At 35.0% G+C, this 16,247-nt stretch overlaps 1 protein-coding gene across 6 annotated transcripts in view; it reads left to right on the forward strand.

Annotated features, from left to right (window-relative positions):
• The window catches only part of Lrrcc1 (leucine rich repeat and coiled-coil centrosomal protein 1), a 35,332-nt gene that overhangs the window by 12,178 nt on the left and 6,907 nt on the right, over positions 1-16,247 (forward strand). For 5 of the 6 annotated variants that reach the window (XM_076836069.1, XM_076836066.1, XM_076836067.1 and 2 more), the window contains 6 exons: positions 104-297; positions 1,642-1,789; positions 2,568-2,716; positions 6,257-6,461; positions 6,996-7,135; positions 14,092-14,293. In XM_076836069.1, the coding sequence (XP_076692184.1) occupies positions 104-297; positions 1,642-1,789; positions 2,568-2,716; positions 6,257-6,461; positions 6,996-7,135; positions 14,092-14,293 (1,038 nt within the window). The remainder of the gene's footprint in view (positions 1-103; positions 298-1,641; positions 1,790-2,567; positions 2,717-6,256; positions 6,462-6,995; positions 7,136-14,091; positions 14,294-16,247) is intronic. The other variant, XM_076836068.1, reaches the window with a different exon arrangement.

The raw sequence follows: 16,247 nt of genomic DNA on the forward strand, positions 1-16,247 counted from the left end.
AGATAATAGAAATCTTATAGAAAGCCTTAATACTTAGCAAAATTTTAAATTTTTATACTGAATTGAACTTTTAGTATACTTTTTTTTTTCCTTTTCTTTCTAGGCTTCTAGTACCTTAATAGATAATGTTCCTGAAAAAGACCTGAGACCAAAAAGAGACACGGATGTAACTTCTGAAAGTGATTATGGAAACAGAAAAGAATGCAACAGAAAAATTCCTCGAAGATCAAAAATCCCGTATTATGCCAGAAGTATTCAAACTATTAAGCATCACAATAGAAACAACATTTTTGTAAGGTACTTATTTATTTTTAGAATTTCAAGTAAGGCACCTAAAAGTTAACATGGCTGTCTCCTTCCTTAAAACTACCTTATGCTGATAATTATTTATTATGTTTAACATCAAAGGTTTAACTTTTCAGTCCTATGCGCTCTGACTAGGTCAGTACAGTCACCTCTCTCTCATTCTGCAGGTTCTTTATCCATGGATTCAGCCAACATTAATCAAAAATATTTTCTAAAAAAAGTTAATATTGTTAATGGCATGTATTATTAGTAATACTACAGCAGTTATTCTATATAACATTAATAGACTGTTTTTTCTTGTTATTATTCCCTAAACAAATTATTACACAGCACTTACATATATTAAGTATTTTATGTAATCTGTTATCACACCATTCCGTGTAAGGGCCTTGAGCATCTGTAGGTTTTGGTATTTGAGGAGGGTCCTGAAGCAAATTGCCTGTAGAAACCAATGAACAACTGTATATTTATGTAAAGGATTGCTTTCTCTGTCAATGCCAAAGTTAAGAAATCAACATATAAAACCAAAATTCTACTGCATTCATTTGTAGTAGGAAATAAAACCAATAAAACTTGAGTTGTAGATGACTAGCCTTTTCTGTCTCTATAAGCAAGTCTAGATGGGAAGTCAAGTCCTAAATAGATGGTAACTACTGAGTTGAGGATGAAAGGTAAATATGATGGTTATGTTGAATGCCATTAGGATCAGGGAATCTGATGTTTGTACTTTCACAATTGGAATCACCATGAGTGATTTCTGAACAGAAATGCCTACTCTGGCATAGGTAAAATCAACTTTTTACCTCTTTAATTCTCCTTTATAAAAAATGAATTTTTTGTTTTAATTCTTTCATAGCTGTCCAGTTAACTATATGTGTTTCCATGTATGCTCAGTCACTTAGTTCACTTATAATCAGAATGGACATACCCTGCAATTTCTTCAATCTCTTGCTAATGGTGTAATCTGTTTGCTCTGCTTTGTTACATGTCCACTTTAGACTTTCAATTTTCAAAAGATAATTTTATCTGTCATTTTTCCAGTTCTTGGGTGTTACCTTAGTCCTAAGTACTAATAATACTTTTTAAAATTCTTCTGATGTATTCAAGAATTTTACCTATCCTGAATGTGTTGAACACTGAACTGCCTTTCTTATTATACTGAGGCTTTCAATCAACAAAGCACACTCATAAAATTTAGGAAGTAGTGTAAGTGACTATTATTTAATATCCTTTTATAAAAACTGTTTGCATATGTGACTAAAAATGTTAATATTAGAGAATATTATAAACAGTATACTTTTCTTGGTATTATTTCCTGCATTTTATTTTTTACAGTTGTAATCGTAAAATAAAACAACCTTACTTTAAAGATTTATACGTAAGATCATCTTTAGCGAACTGTAATTTTTTACAAGAATTAGAAGAACAGAAGAATGAAATCATTAAAGTAGAAAATAGCATCGTAGAAGACAACACGTACCGGGTACGATTTAGGAGTTAAGAAAAAATGAAAGCAAATGCTTTACCACTGAGCCACAACCCCAGTCCCCAGAAATTACACATTTATTTAAGTCAGATTTAAGTGAAATCATTTGTTATATACTTATAGACGTAGAAACCATTCTAAATTTTCCAATTCTTATTTCTTAAAGTAGTGGTTCTTAGCTTTTTTAAATGTCAGACCCTTTAAATAAAGAAATCTGTAGCTCTTCTAAAAAAAACGACTTTTACACCCAAAATGTTATTATATGATTTCCAGGTTTTCATGAACTAACCTGAAACCCAATTTTGTGCACAGATTAAGGGGTTTCAAAAATTTTCAAAAGTATTCAATGTTTGCTTGAACAGTACTCTTGTTGAGAATTTTTAGCACATGTTGATTTGTTACTTTATATTTTTCATTAACTTGCCAGTATTGTACTTGTTGAAGTACTGGTTGTTCTTTTGGTTGTACGTAGTACTGTTTTTCCATGATATATTTACCTTCATACTTTTTATGCTACTGCTTTTCTCTCCTAATTCTCAACACTGGAAACTTTAATACTGAGGAAAAAATATAATTATGTTATGACAATAATAATAGCGGCTACAATTTATTTTTTGAATGATATTATGTGCCAAACACAGTTCTGCACTGTTTGGTATGCTTTACTTCTATTAATTTGTTTAATAGCCCTTCAAAGTGAAGTAAAATGAAAAATTGAGATGGTAAGAAGTTAGGTTACATTTCTAAGTTCTCCTAATGTGGTTGTTCCTTTTAGTCCCTTGTTGAACAGCTAGACCAAGAGAGAGAGATGAGATGGAAAGCTGAACAAGCTGAAAAGAAGCTTATGGAGTATATTGATGAACTGCATAAACAAGCTAGTGAAAAGAAAGATGTTCATAGCCTGGCTCTACTTACCACTGACAGGTAAGGCCAAATATAAAAAACCTAAAGGATACCTTGTAGCATAAAGAATATTAAACTTGGAGCTGGAATACCTAAATTTAAGTTAACTACAATATGATTAAAAACAAATGTTTTTTTTAAACAAGGTATCTAGTTTTCTTTTGATTAGAAGATTTAATGCTTTGTTAACTTGTTATATAGTTTAGGAATTCCAGGTACATTTATTTGAGCCCTTAAACTGGCTGGGAAGTGTCAGATATATGTGTAGATATGTATTATAAGTAAACAACAAGAGACTAGAGCAGGAATTGGCAAAATTTTTCTGTAAAAATCCCAGATTGTGTAAAGACAGGGTCTACGAATTTTTATCTGTTTCCTCGGTACTCTTTGAAATATTGTTACATGTTTGTCTTCTACAGTTGGCCTTGGTACCTGATAGCCCAAGTTTTTTTATTCCGTTTTTATTTTTTCTACTCCTTCCTTCTAGCTCCCATTTTATCTTATGATGCATTTTTTATCTTATGATTGCATTTAATACAAGTCAGTCTTATTCCATGCAATCTATGAAAATACCAGTTTTCTAAATACAGTTTTTCCCTGGTTTTCTGTAATTATTTCTAAAGTTATACCTTTCTTCAAATAGTTATAAAATACTTCTACAGACTTCCTGTTGATTTTTATGTCTTCTTACCCTTAAAGGAATGCTAGTTTTCTAGACTCGGTTATGCCACAAATTGGGTTTAGAAGTTGCTCTTGGTTGCATTTCCTTACTGTAAAGTATAAGCTCTCATTTGAATAATAAGTTGATGTACACAACTCCAAGCCCAATTTCCAGTTTCTGTTAAATATGTAACTGTTAAAGTTTTATGATACTATGTGGTAATTTCTACCCTCCTGCCCACTTCTGTGTTGTGTAAGAAAAATTATAAAACCTGACATGTACATTATGAGAAACTCTATAATTAAGCAAGCTGTGATACATTGTGCTATTACTAGTCCTTCCACCTCCCCACCACTACTACTCTTTTTTTTTTTTTTAACTACATTAGAAAAACAGCACTCTTGCTTGAAGTAGGTATATGAATAACCAACATTATCAGCAACAACTTTATTAGAGACTCTGTAACTGAGTCATGGACATGACAGTGGAAAAGAGGATTCATCTTTCTTCAAAATGAAGCAAAGCTTGTTCTAGGAGAAGTTTTTATTTCAGTTTAATTCTTTTTGGCTTATAATTGAAATTCATTACAGATTTTGATAATAGGCTATCTTTGCTTTTAGCTATATATGAAGGAATTTCTATTTCATTTCATATTGTGGGTATTACTTAGTGGAATATTAGAGGAAGTTGGGTTGAGGCTTCTTACCAGATTGCATTTAATTTGGAAGGATTTGGGTATATTTCATCTTTATTCTTACATAACCTGTCGATTTTGACCATTATTCCCATATTATATGTTCATTATTCTTGAAAAATCAATTTTTTTCTGATTCCAATTTTATCTAAACTCATGTTTGTTTGTCTGTCTGTCCTTTTGAAGTTAGATCCCTGACCAATCTTGATATTCCCATATATGCTTTGTTAGAGATTCTGTATCCCTAGGACCTAATACAGGGTCTGGCATCTAAGTGCAATACTATGGAGTATTTGTTATCTTAAAAAATGAATCTTGTTGGGTATAGTGGTAGCTTGCCCTGTAATCCCAGCTGCTCAAGAGGCTTAGGCAGAAGGATTCCAAGTTCCAGGCCAGCCACAGCAACTTAGCAAGACTATCTGAATAATAATAATAATAATAATAATAATAATGATAATAAAGTTTTAAAGGCTGGAGATGTAGCTCACTTGTAGAACACCCCTAGGTTCAGTCCCTAGCACCACCAAAAAAGAAAGAGAGAGAGAGGAAGAGAGAGAGAATCTTATCTAGTAGGATATTTTTATTGTTCCGATCTCCTTGGTGAACAAATTTGCTTATCTAAATGCCTTCTAAAATTGCCTTGCCTGTATTTCTTAAGATTAGCCTATCCTCAGACAGACTCATCCTGCTTCCTTAGTTTGTATTCTTAGCCCTAATAAATGGTTTTCCATCCGTATCTGGACAGCCACCAAAAGTAGAAATCTAGGAATAATTGTTTTATTTCCTTTCTCTTTCTCATATCCCACATCTAGTTGGTGTTGATATGTTCTTCATTTCTTAAAACATACTGAACTTTCTCCTCTATATCCTAAAACTGTTGCCTTAATTTATGTTTTATCTCTCACTTAGATAATTGCTTCAGATCTCCTTGTCTATAGCTTCTGTGGCCCCATCCTGTAGTCCACAGAATAATAAATTTTGGCATTCTCTCATATAACATCAAACTGGAGTTGAGAGAGTAAACAAGGAAGACCAATTTGGAGACTACTCTACTCTTTTGAAATAAAAGAAGAGAGATAAGAACAAAATTGGAGAAATGACTCTAGTAAAGAAATTGATGGATATATTTCTTTAAATACAGCCTAGAAACACAATAGATAGTGGGGTAGCAGCCTAGCTCGGTAATTTCATGAAGCTGTCTTTTCCAAATATTAGACTTTTATTCCATCATGAAATATCTTCCCATAGAATGTGGATAAGGGTTGAGGCGAGGGTAAGTATCTGGCCCAGGCTGGTTAACCATAATATGGCCCATGGCCACAGTGATATTCCTGGGTGCACGTATGAACTACATTGAACTAATCAGAATCTTCCCTGTGACTCTTTGGAGTTGAGCTAGAAGAAGATAATCTTTCCATTTGGTTCTCAGATATATTGGAATGGGAGCCCAGGAATGTTTGTAGTACTTCCCTCCATACCCCCTTCCCGCTTCCCCCAAACATAAAGACACCTAACAGTTGGAACAACTGAAGACAGCCTCTAGGAAATCACATATAAAGAGTTCCAATGGAATTCATGTTCTTGGTTTCAGTGGTCCCTCAGAATAGTTCTGTGCTACTCTTTCTCTAAGTTTAGCTATGTGGGTCAATAAATTCTTCCATTTTATTTTACTAGTTAGGAGTTCTTAACTATAACCAATGGGTTCTAACTGATACAAAGAAAGGATCAATATGTGGTATCTGGGGAGGATACAGAAAAGTCAAAGTTAATTTTCAGGTAGCTGTTCATTTATCACTTGATGCCACACAGCTTTATAAATATATCTTTTTTTTTTTTTTCTGTGAGATACTGAGTTCCTTTGAAGGCACAGACTATATAACTCTTCTTGCATGCTTTTTTAAAAGTCCACAGCTAGCCTGAATGCATGAAACACATTAGGTATTCAGTAAAGTTTTGCTGTGTAGTAGAAAAGTTTATTTAAGATAAAGTTTCACTAATTTATATAGAGCATTTTCTCTTTGGGCACAGTATTAGTGTTAGGGATAGGGGAAAGACATATACTGTATTTCAGCCATTTTTTTTTTAAACTGTAATTACATTTCGAAACATACTTCAAGTCTTTCTACTGTAGTCTTTAATATTGACTACAGTTTTCCTCATTTTCTATGTATAATGTAATTAACTGCTGCTCATAATTTCTGCTTAGGCTAAAGGATATTATTTTTAGAGAGAGAAATGCCAAAGCACAACTCGAAATTATGGTTCACAAACTTCAAAATGAAATTAAAAAACTAACTATTGAATTAATAAAAACAAGAGATCAGCAGGAGGATCACATTAGACACTTAAGAACCCTGGAAAAAGCATTAGAAAAAATGGAGAGACAAAAAGGGCAGCAGCAGGCGGCACAGGTATTTCTCTTTTTTAATGTATCAGTGATGTGGATCAATTCATAACTTCTAATCTATAATAAATTATACTATATGGTAAACCTAAAAGATATTAGGTAGTTTGCCAAAAAAAATGAATTATCAATTTAAATATAGTAGTCATATAGACTTTTGAATTATGTCTAATTAAGGCTAACTTACTTATACAAAGCAATTACAAGAAGAGGAAATACTGCAGGTAATTAATTAGGCTTGTATTTTGAAGAACTAATATTTAAAAGTTGGGGGGTGGGGGACTTGAAGGAATTTCATTTTCATGGTTTCTGAAAAAAAATTCCATCAAAATTTGTGATGCAAATAAGCTGTAGTTAATGCCAATATATTTGATGATTGTAAGAATATACTTTGTGTGACTTGTTAATTAATAAACTTTGAAAATAAACTTAGTCACTAGGCCTAATCATTTAAAAGGCACTTTTCTTATGGGAATTGGCATTAAAATAGAAGCATGGGAGATTGTTACCTAGGTACTGTAATTGTGTGCACTTTTCTCAGATAAGGCTTCTCCAAGAGGTGGAAATCAAGGCTGCAGCTGCTGATAGAGAAATAAACTTACTTCGAACTTCCCTTCATCAAGAAAAGGAACAAGTCCAACAACTTCATGAACTTCTGGCATTGAAAGAACAAGAACACAGGTAAATGAAAAATGTATCAGAAAAATATTGACACTTAAAAATAAAAAAAGAGGGCTGGGGATGTGGCTCAAGTGGTAGCGTGCTCGCCTGGCATGCGTGCGGCCCGGATTTGATTCTTAGCACCACGTACAAACAAAGATATTGTGTCCGCCGATAACTAAAAAATAAATATTAAAAAATTCTCTCTCTCTCTCTCTCTCTCTCTCTCTCTCTCCCCCCCCTCTCACTCTCTCTTTAAAAAAAAATTAAAATAAATAAAAAAAGAAAGCTACCCCCACACCCCCTGCCACCCTCCGTATTTAGAGGCAGTGATAGATCATTGGTTAATCTGGCAATATCAGCTCATGGAAAATACCATGTTTATGTATCCATTAAAATCAGTCCTCTAGAAAGACACCAGGTTCTCTAGTATAAATAAGTTTATATCAAGACTACATAGACAAAAACTCAAGCATACATAGATGAGTTTTGTTACCCTCTGTAAAACTGTGTATATCTGGCAATGTATGGTAATATATCATTTACTAGACTTTTTGGGATCTGGCCTGATGGCCACAGAGGTGGCATTCTCTGTACTTAAAGTTATGTTATGAGTAATATGTATGGGTATAAATATGGTGTATACACACACACACACACACACACACACACACACACATATACTATATCCCATATTGGTAAGATGCTTGCAATTCAGACCAGCCCTTGCCATCAAAAGTATTGGCACACATCTATGTTTTGGAATCCAAGAAAGAAAAAAGTGCAGGAGTATGAAACAAATATTTAAATAGAAGTTAAAAGATAAGGAATGTCACTTAAATGGATATGTAAATTAAATGAGATAATTGAGAATATATTTTCAAATGCATAACAACTACATACTATTAAAGAAAAACAACACAATGGATCATTTTATAGATAAGGAAGTTGTAGACTGGTGAAGGATGCATATTTTCCCCTAATTAATTTGATTCTATTTTTAATCTTAGAATACCATATTATATCATATCCATCTATTTGACTGTCTCCTGGCCACTCAATTTTTACTTCTGTATTCAATGTCTGCACATCTCATTGTCTAGCCATCTTTTCCTTTATTCTACCTATCATTACTTTCACAGTAGTGCAATTTTATAGAGGCAGTAATTTTTATATAGGCTCTTCCTAGAGGAAGCCTAGCTTTGAAATCATGATGATTCTAGAGATGGACATATCCAATAGGCACAGAAAGATGCCCAATAAGAAGTATTTACTGGCTTATCCTACCCATAGCATAAAGAACAACTTATGGAAGTATAATGAAGAGTAATTAATTTGGAGGAAAAGTGAGCTGATAATTAATATGAAATGTGATCACTTTTAAAGCACATTTCATATAATGTTAATTTAAAGGAAGTCAGTTATTAAAGTAATCCAATTCTATGTTTCAGTTCTTATATTCACTTTTTTATTATTTCTAAAATTTTTAATTCCAAAATATGCCAAAATTAAAATTTGTTATATTTACATATTTTTTGTCTTTGTCATTTACTGGTCTCTAAAATATTATGTGCAGATTTTATAATTTTTCCTGAAAAATTTCTTTGCATAAATCACATGATTTTCAGTGCCTTTGCCTAATAAAAATAATGAGCAAAGGTAAAATGCAAATGACAGGATCTTATGCAACAGTGAATCATTCATATGCCTAATTCCCTTGACTTAAACCTGCTGCTGCCACAGAAGCAAGTATCTGTGTTCTGACAGATTGTTTTAGAGCCCATTGTCTCTTTCAGTTTTTGTGGACTTCTTTTACCCCACTCCTCTTTCCACTCCCTCATTTATGATAAAATCATAGTGCTTGGAAGTGCTATTTCTTTTTAAGCATTATCTTTTTTTATTTTATTTTATTTTATTTATTTGTTTTAATTAGTTACACATGACAATACAATGATCTTGACATATCATACATTTGAATCAGATGGGGTATAATTTCTCATTTTTCTGAGTGTACAGGTTGCAGAATCAGACTTAAAACACAAAGAAATATGCATTTATAAAATTAAAAATGTAAGTGCTATATTATATAGGATGAGTGTTCTTAATGCAAAATTCTAAAATCCAAAAGGGATTTAGATCATTTTGGATTTCATATTTTTAGATTAGGAATTCTAAACTAGTAAAGTCTGAAAATACTCCAAATTGTGAAATATTTTGGTACCAGCATGCCCAATAAAGGATACTTTGTGCATCCTTCAGAAAATGTTTATACATCTTTAAATATCCATAGCAATCCAGTCTTTGATGCCTTATTGCAGTATCTACCCAGAAGAGATAACAAGGTGAATTAATTCATTTTGATATATTTTCTAGTCAGTCCTAAATGCATTCAGAGAAAAAAATAATAATAATTTATGGGTAAAATAGTTACCTAGCTGTATGAACAAATGAGCTACACACATTTGCCAACATTTTTTTTTTTAATATTATAAGGTACAATGGGGGCCTACTCATCCAACGTATTCTGACAATTTTTTACTGAAGATGGTCTGACCCTAAGGCAATAAAAAATAAGCCCAAGTAACTGATACTTTTATTTTCATTCAAAAATTGTAACATTCCCATGTAATTATTTATGTATATATATATATAAGCAAATATGTATACACACTTAGATGTATATATGTGTATGCAAAGGCATGCGTATATAAATGTTATATACATACACATATATTATCCATATATTGTATACACGCAAAATAAATATGAAAATAAAGTCTTCAAATTTGTAATTACTACATCTATTCACTATAAGAGAAATAGCAATTAGCCTCTCAGGAGCATAATACTGCTGTACTCCATCCCCATCTTTCCATGTCTCTTTGCCCCCACTGCTGCCTCCCTGCCCCCACATGTTCTTTGCCATCGGCCACCGTCTCCTCTCCAACCTCCATGGGCTGCAGCCCAGCTGCCCTGCCTGGCCAGCCTCCCTGGCCCCCACTCTGCAGCTCTGAGTTGTCCTCGCTCCCGCCCCCTCTATCCAGTCCTCTGATCTGCTGTAGACTGAGGTTGGGTGCCCAGCTCAGGCCCTGGAGGCTGAAAACAGGCAGCAGCCCCTCAGCCCAGGCAGAGGAGCCCCCATCCCAGGGCATAGGGGTGGGCCGCCTTCCCAGGTGTGTGCCTCCATGCAAGGTTGGGACTGAGAGTCAACACCCTCCACCCCGTCCCCGGCGCCCCATGTCTCCCCACCAAAAAAAAAAAAAAAAAAAATCCTCTAGCAAGAATTGGTAGCTAAAATACAAATTGGTGATTTTACAGTCTGCATTTGAGGAAAGGCTTTGTAACAGTAAAGCTTGTTTTATATTTCTCCAAACTAAACAAAAGTTCACATATATAAAGAAAGCCATTTAATTGACTTCCATGTAACTTCTTGTTAAATTAATCAGTATTTATTTCTCTGACACAAGGGTCTGTGAACTTTTTCTGTGAAGGGCCTCATAGAAAATAATTCAATGTATGTATGCCTCTAATCCCAGCAGCTAGGGAGGCTGAGTCAGTAGGACTATAAGTTCAAAGCCAGCCTCAGCAACATACCAAGGCCTTGACTCAAAAACAAAATAAGTAAAAAGGGTTGGGGATGTGGCTCAGTTGTTAAATGTCCCTTGGTTCAATCCCTGGTACCAAAAAAAGGAGGAAATAATTCAGACTTTAGTGGCTCCCCACAAGTCCCTGTTGGGTGCCAATTGTCATGTTCCTCTTGACTAAAACACTCAGGGTCACTCCAGGGGAACTGGGCTGCATGAAATAACCACACAGAAACAAATACCTTTTCTTTGGGTCCTGAGATGGCTCCTTAGACCTTAGGTGTTCATGGAAAGAGAGAGAGTGAGCGAGCACATGATGAACCCTTTTATTGAGGGGAAGCCATTCAGCCGAGGCAAAGGATCAGGTTTCAGGGGGTTGAGTTTAGCTTCATGATGTCTGCTGTCAGCCGGTTGACTGACATCTAGGAAGGCCACACCCAAAGGCAGAGCAAGAGAAAGGGACACACAAATGGAGTTGCCATGGGGCATTCTATCCCAACAGGGCAAAGGGGTAGTATTACAAAGGAATAGGTGAGTATAGTTAAACTCCATGGGTGACACGCCTACATCTGAAGACATACCCTCACACTTTCTAGGCCTAGGCAATGTCCAGGTCACTACAAGATGTAGTGACTGGTCAAAGCCTCTCCGCTCTAGGATGGAAGGCGAGAATCATTCAGAGTGGCTCCCCACAGACTTTGCCTCACATTCTTGACTTTGTCTTTTTTGCATAATAGCCATTGACAATAATAAAACAAATGAATGTAGCTGTAGTCTAATAAGAGTTTATTTACAAAGAAAGGGGCAGCAGACCAGATTTGGTCCATGGGATGTAGCTTCCCAATCCTTGCTATATAGAACACATAATAATTTGAACATTTCCCTCTAGTCCTTACTTGAGTGTCCTACCGGTTGAATTTTGTCATTCCAAAACCTATTTGTTGGTGGTGGGTTTTTTGGGGGGGTCAGGGGGCACGGTTCTAATTAGTTATACATGACAGTAGGATGCATTTTGACACCTCATAAATAAATGGAGTATAACCTCTCATTCTGGTTGTATATGCTTTAGATTTATACCGGTTGTGTAACCATATGCACATAGGGTAATAACGTCTGGTTCATTCCACTATCCTTCCCATTCCCTTCACTCCCCTCTAATCCAGAGTACCTCTATTCTTCCTTACCTCTCCCCACTTATTGTGAATTAGCATCCGCATATCAGAGAAAACATTTGGCTTTTGGTTCTTTGGGATTAGCTTATTTCACTTAGCATGATATTCTCCAGTTCCATCCATTTACTGGCAAATGCCATAATTTCATTCTTCTTTAAGGCTGAGTAATATTCCCTTGTACATATATACCACAATTTCTTTATCCATTCATCTGTTGAAGGGCACCTAAGTTGGTTCCATAGTTTAGCTATTGTGAGTTGAGTTGCTATAAACATACTACTGCATTATAGTAGTATGCTGTTTTTAAGTCCTTTTGGGTATAAACTGAGGAGTGGGACAGGTGGGTCAAATAGTGGTTTTATTCCAAGTTTTCTGAGGAATCTCCATACTACTTTCCGTAATGGTTGCATCAATTTGCAGTCCCACCAGCAATGTATGATGTACCTTTTCCCCCACAACCTCACCAACATTTATTATTACTTGTATTCTTGATAATTACCTTTCTGACTAGAGTGAGATGAAATCTTAGAGTAGTTTTGATTTGCATTTATTTGTTGATCAATTATATTTCTTCTGTGAAGTGACTGTTCAGATCCTTAGCCCAGTTATTTGTTTTTTTGAGTTCTTTATGTATCCTGAAGATTAATGCTCTATTTGAGGCGCATATGGTAAAGATTTTCTCCCATTCTATAGACTCTCTCATCTTTCTTTTGCTGTGAAGAATCTTTTTAGTTTGATTCCATCCCATTTGTCGATTTATTTGAATGGAATCAAATCAAGAACCTGTTTTACTTTTGTACTTATAAATTTTTAATGCTTTAAGTAAACTTTGATACTCTAGGGAAAATTGTCATCATGAGTATGGGAGAGACAGTTAAAAAAAATGGGGGAGACTTATCACAAAAAGCTAGAATTCTTTAGTTTTCTTTACAGATGTTTTTAAATTTTCCATTCTTGTCTTTAAAAGCCAAAATTGAAAACAGTGGATTTTGTGTTAAGGTTTGATTTATGTAGAAAATAGTTGAGAATTCTACAGAATGAACTTATATTTTAAAATATAGTGCTAGAGCCAGGCACAGTGGTGCATGCCTGTAGTCTCAGCACTTGGGACGATCACTTGAGCCCAAGAATTCAAGACCAGCCTGTGCAATATAATGAGACCCTTGCTTACCCTGCACAGTGTGCATACAGGTAATCCCAGCAGCTCGGGAGGCTGAGACAGGAGGACCACAAGTTCAAAGCCAGCCTAAGCAACTTAGCAAGGCCCTAACCAGCTCAATGAGACCTGTCTCTAAATAAAATACAAAATAGGGCTGGGGTTGTGGCTCAGTGGCCAAGTTCCCTTGCATTCAATACCCAGTACCAAAAAATAATAACCCAAATCAAAAGATTTGTAAATATTTTGAAACTTCTAACTGACATTTTATTTTAATCTAGTACAAATCAAACTGCATTTAAAATCCAAATGCCGAATTTTCTCTCTGGTATGTGGATGCTAACCCAAAAAAGAGTAGGGTCGGGAAGGGAAAAATAGAAATCCATTGGATTAGATGGAGGGAAGGGAGTGGGGAGGGGAATATGGAAGGAAAGAATTAATCGGACATAACTTTCCTAGCCTTGTATTTGAGTAGACAACCAGGGTAACTCCACATCATGTACAACCACAAGAATAGGATCCTAAATAGTATAAATTATACTCTGTGTATGTGTGATTTGCCAAAATACATTTTACTGTCATATATAACTGAAAATAACAAGTTAAAAAAGGAAAAACCAAAGTAGAAGATACAGTACGGATGCGAATACACCTAAAGAATTTCAGAAGCCATAGAATGAAGGAACTATTTCAGTGAAGTTAAGATTTGACATACTCGGGTTGGGGTTGTAGCTAAGTGGTAGAGAGCTTGCCTTGCATGCATGAGGCACTGAGTTCGATCCTCAGCACCGCATAAAAATAAATAAATAAAGATATTGTGTCCATCTACAACTAAAAAATATTTTAAAAAAGATATGACATACTCCTGTTATCCCCTTCACTGAATAGACTTATAAGCTTTATGTATTTTTTCTGTACCTGCCTGTACCCAATTTCTGTTTTTGAAAGTGAGGATCTGATCTTAACATTATATAATATAGAACATTAAGATCTATTTAAGGACCTTTACAATATTTCTTTTTAAGGGAACATCATCCCTTGATTTGTATTTGTTTTTCATTCCAGGAAAGAACTTGAAACAAGGGAGTTTTTCAGTGATGCTGAGTTCCAGGATGCCTTAGCTAAAGAAATAGCCAAAGAAGAGAGAAAACATGAACAAGAAATTAAAGAATACCATGATAAAGTTGGTATATTAAACCAGCAATATTTGGATTTAGAAAATGAATTCCGTATTGCTTTAACTGTTGAAGCCAGAAGATTTAAAGAGGTAACAATTGGTATCTAGCTCTTTATTGAAAAAACAATCAATAAAATATTGTTTGATAAGAAGACTACATTTTAGAATCCTGGCTCTATGTGCATGCTGGCTTTAGGCTCTTAAATAAATTACATAAATTCTTAGAACCTTCTCACATAAATAAATAATAGCTAGACTTAATGAGATTAGAAAAACTTATTAAGATAATAAATAGTGAAGTAAAGATAGCAGGGGATTGGGAATAGGAATGGGAAAATCTGAATTTTCCTCTACCACTGTAGAGCAGGGGTTGACAAAACTAAAGCCCCCGGGCAGAATATGGCCCACTGCCTCTTTTTTTTTTTCTTCTTCTTAATAAAGTTTTATTGGAAAGGAGCCATGCTCATTTGGTTTAATATTATCTGTGGCCACTATCTGGCCCTTTACAGAAAAATTTGGCAACCCCTGCTATAGAGGAACAATCTCATTCCTAAGGTAATCCCACCAATTATATGCTAAATCCTATTTCCTCTTGCCTGCTGAAGAGTATGGCTTCAGCAAATCTTCCTTCTCTCTCACACACACACACACATCAGCAGTTTTTCCTTCTCTGTTAGACTATTCCCTTCAGCACATACACATTCTATGATTTTTCTTAAAGAAAACTCTCTTGATCCCGTTTGGCTACCACTGTGTTTCTGTACTTAGATTTATAACAGAACTTCTTAAATATATGTTTTTGCTCACGCTGATTTTTCTGCTTCTCTCCCTTCTCACCTACTTTTGTAAGGGTTTTAGACCTACTGCTGTACTGGCATTGCTGTAGTCAAAGCCATTAGCAATATCCACACTGAAATTCATCTATTTAGTCCTCATTTGATTTGACCTAAGAGCAATATTGGCAGAGTTGATTTCTCCTCCCTTCTCCAGATTCTTTCTTCATTTGGTTACCAGCACACCACATCTCTTGGGTTTCTTGGCTTTCTGTTATTTCTCCTCTTTTCAATCTCTTTTGTTAATTTATCTATTGTTTCCAAAATTTCATTAGAAATGCCCAAGTTTCAATCCTTAGCCCTGCTTTTCTAGACACACTCAGACTCTTGGTAAACTCCTCCAGCATCATTTCTTGTATCTCCAAACTAGATCTTTGGCCTGCATTTCAAACTCATAGGTGTAACCACCTATTTAAAATCTCTACTGACTTTTTCTCAAACCTTCTTCAACACTTGTTCTATTTTAATAACATCTCCATCCTTCTAGGGGCTTAGGTCAGAAATTAGATCATCATTGATTGACTCCTCTTTGACACTCCATATCCCATCACCACTAAGAAATTCTGTCACCATTATGTTGAAAAGAAAAGACATATAGTCTTTTCTTACCACCTGTTAATGCCAACCTAGTGTGAGTCACATATCTTTCACCTGTATCATTTTAAAGGCTTTTTAATTGATCTTTCTGCTTCTATCCGTATCCCTACTTTCTGTTTACGCTGATCACAGCAGCTGCAATGTTCTATTAAAATATAAGTTAGATCATGATTCCTCTTCTCAAAGACCTCTATTGTACCTCCAGTTCATTCAGAGTAGTTCATACTTCTTTATAATTTAACTCTTTGATTTCATATCCTACCATCTTTCCCTTCATCCATGCCACTCCAGTGACATCAGCCTTCATGCTGTTCCTCCAGCATTGCAGGCACATTCCTGCCTAGAACACCTTCTACACATATTTGCATAGTTCTCTTGTTTACCTCCTTCCAAGTCATTGATCAGTATTACCTTCTCAATGATTATGCCATTTAAAATTGAACATGCCTCTCCAACATTTCACATCCCTTTAGCTTTCACCCAAGCACATATCATTGAACAAGCTTATTATTATACTGTTAGTCCCTACCCACTAGAATGTAACCTTTACAGAGGCAGGGATGTTAGTCCATTGTATTCATTGATATGTTCCAGTGCCTAGAACAATGACTGGC

The sequence above is a fragment of the Callospermophilus lateralis genome, chromosome 16 (genome assembly GCF_048772815.1).
Source record: "Callospermophilus lateralis isolate mCalLat2 chromosome 16, mCalLat2.hap1, whole genome shotgun sequence".
Lineage (NCBI taxonomy): Eukaryota > Metazoa > Chordata > Mammalia > Rodentia > Sciuridae > Callospermophilus > Callospermophilus lateralis.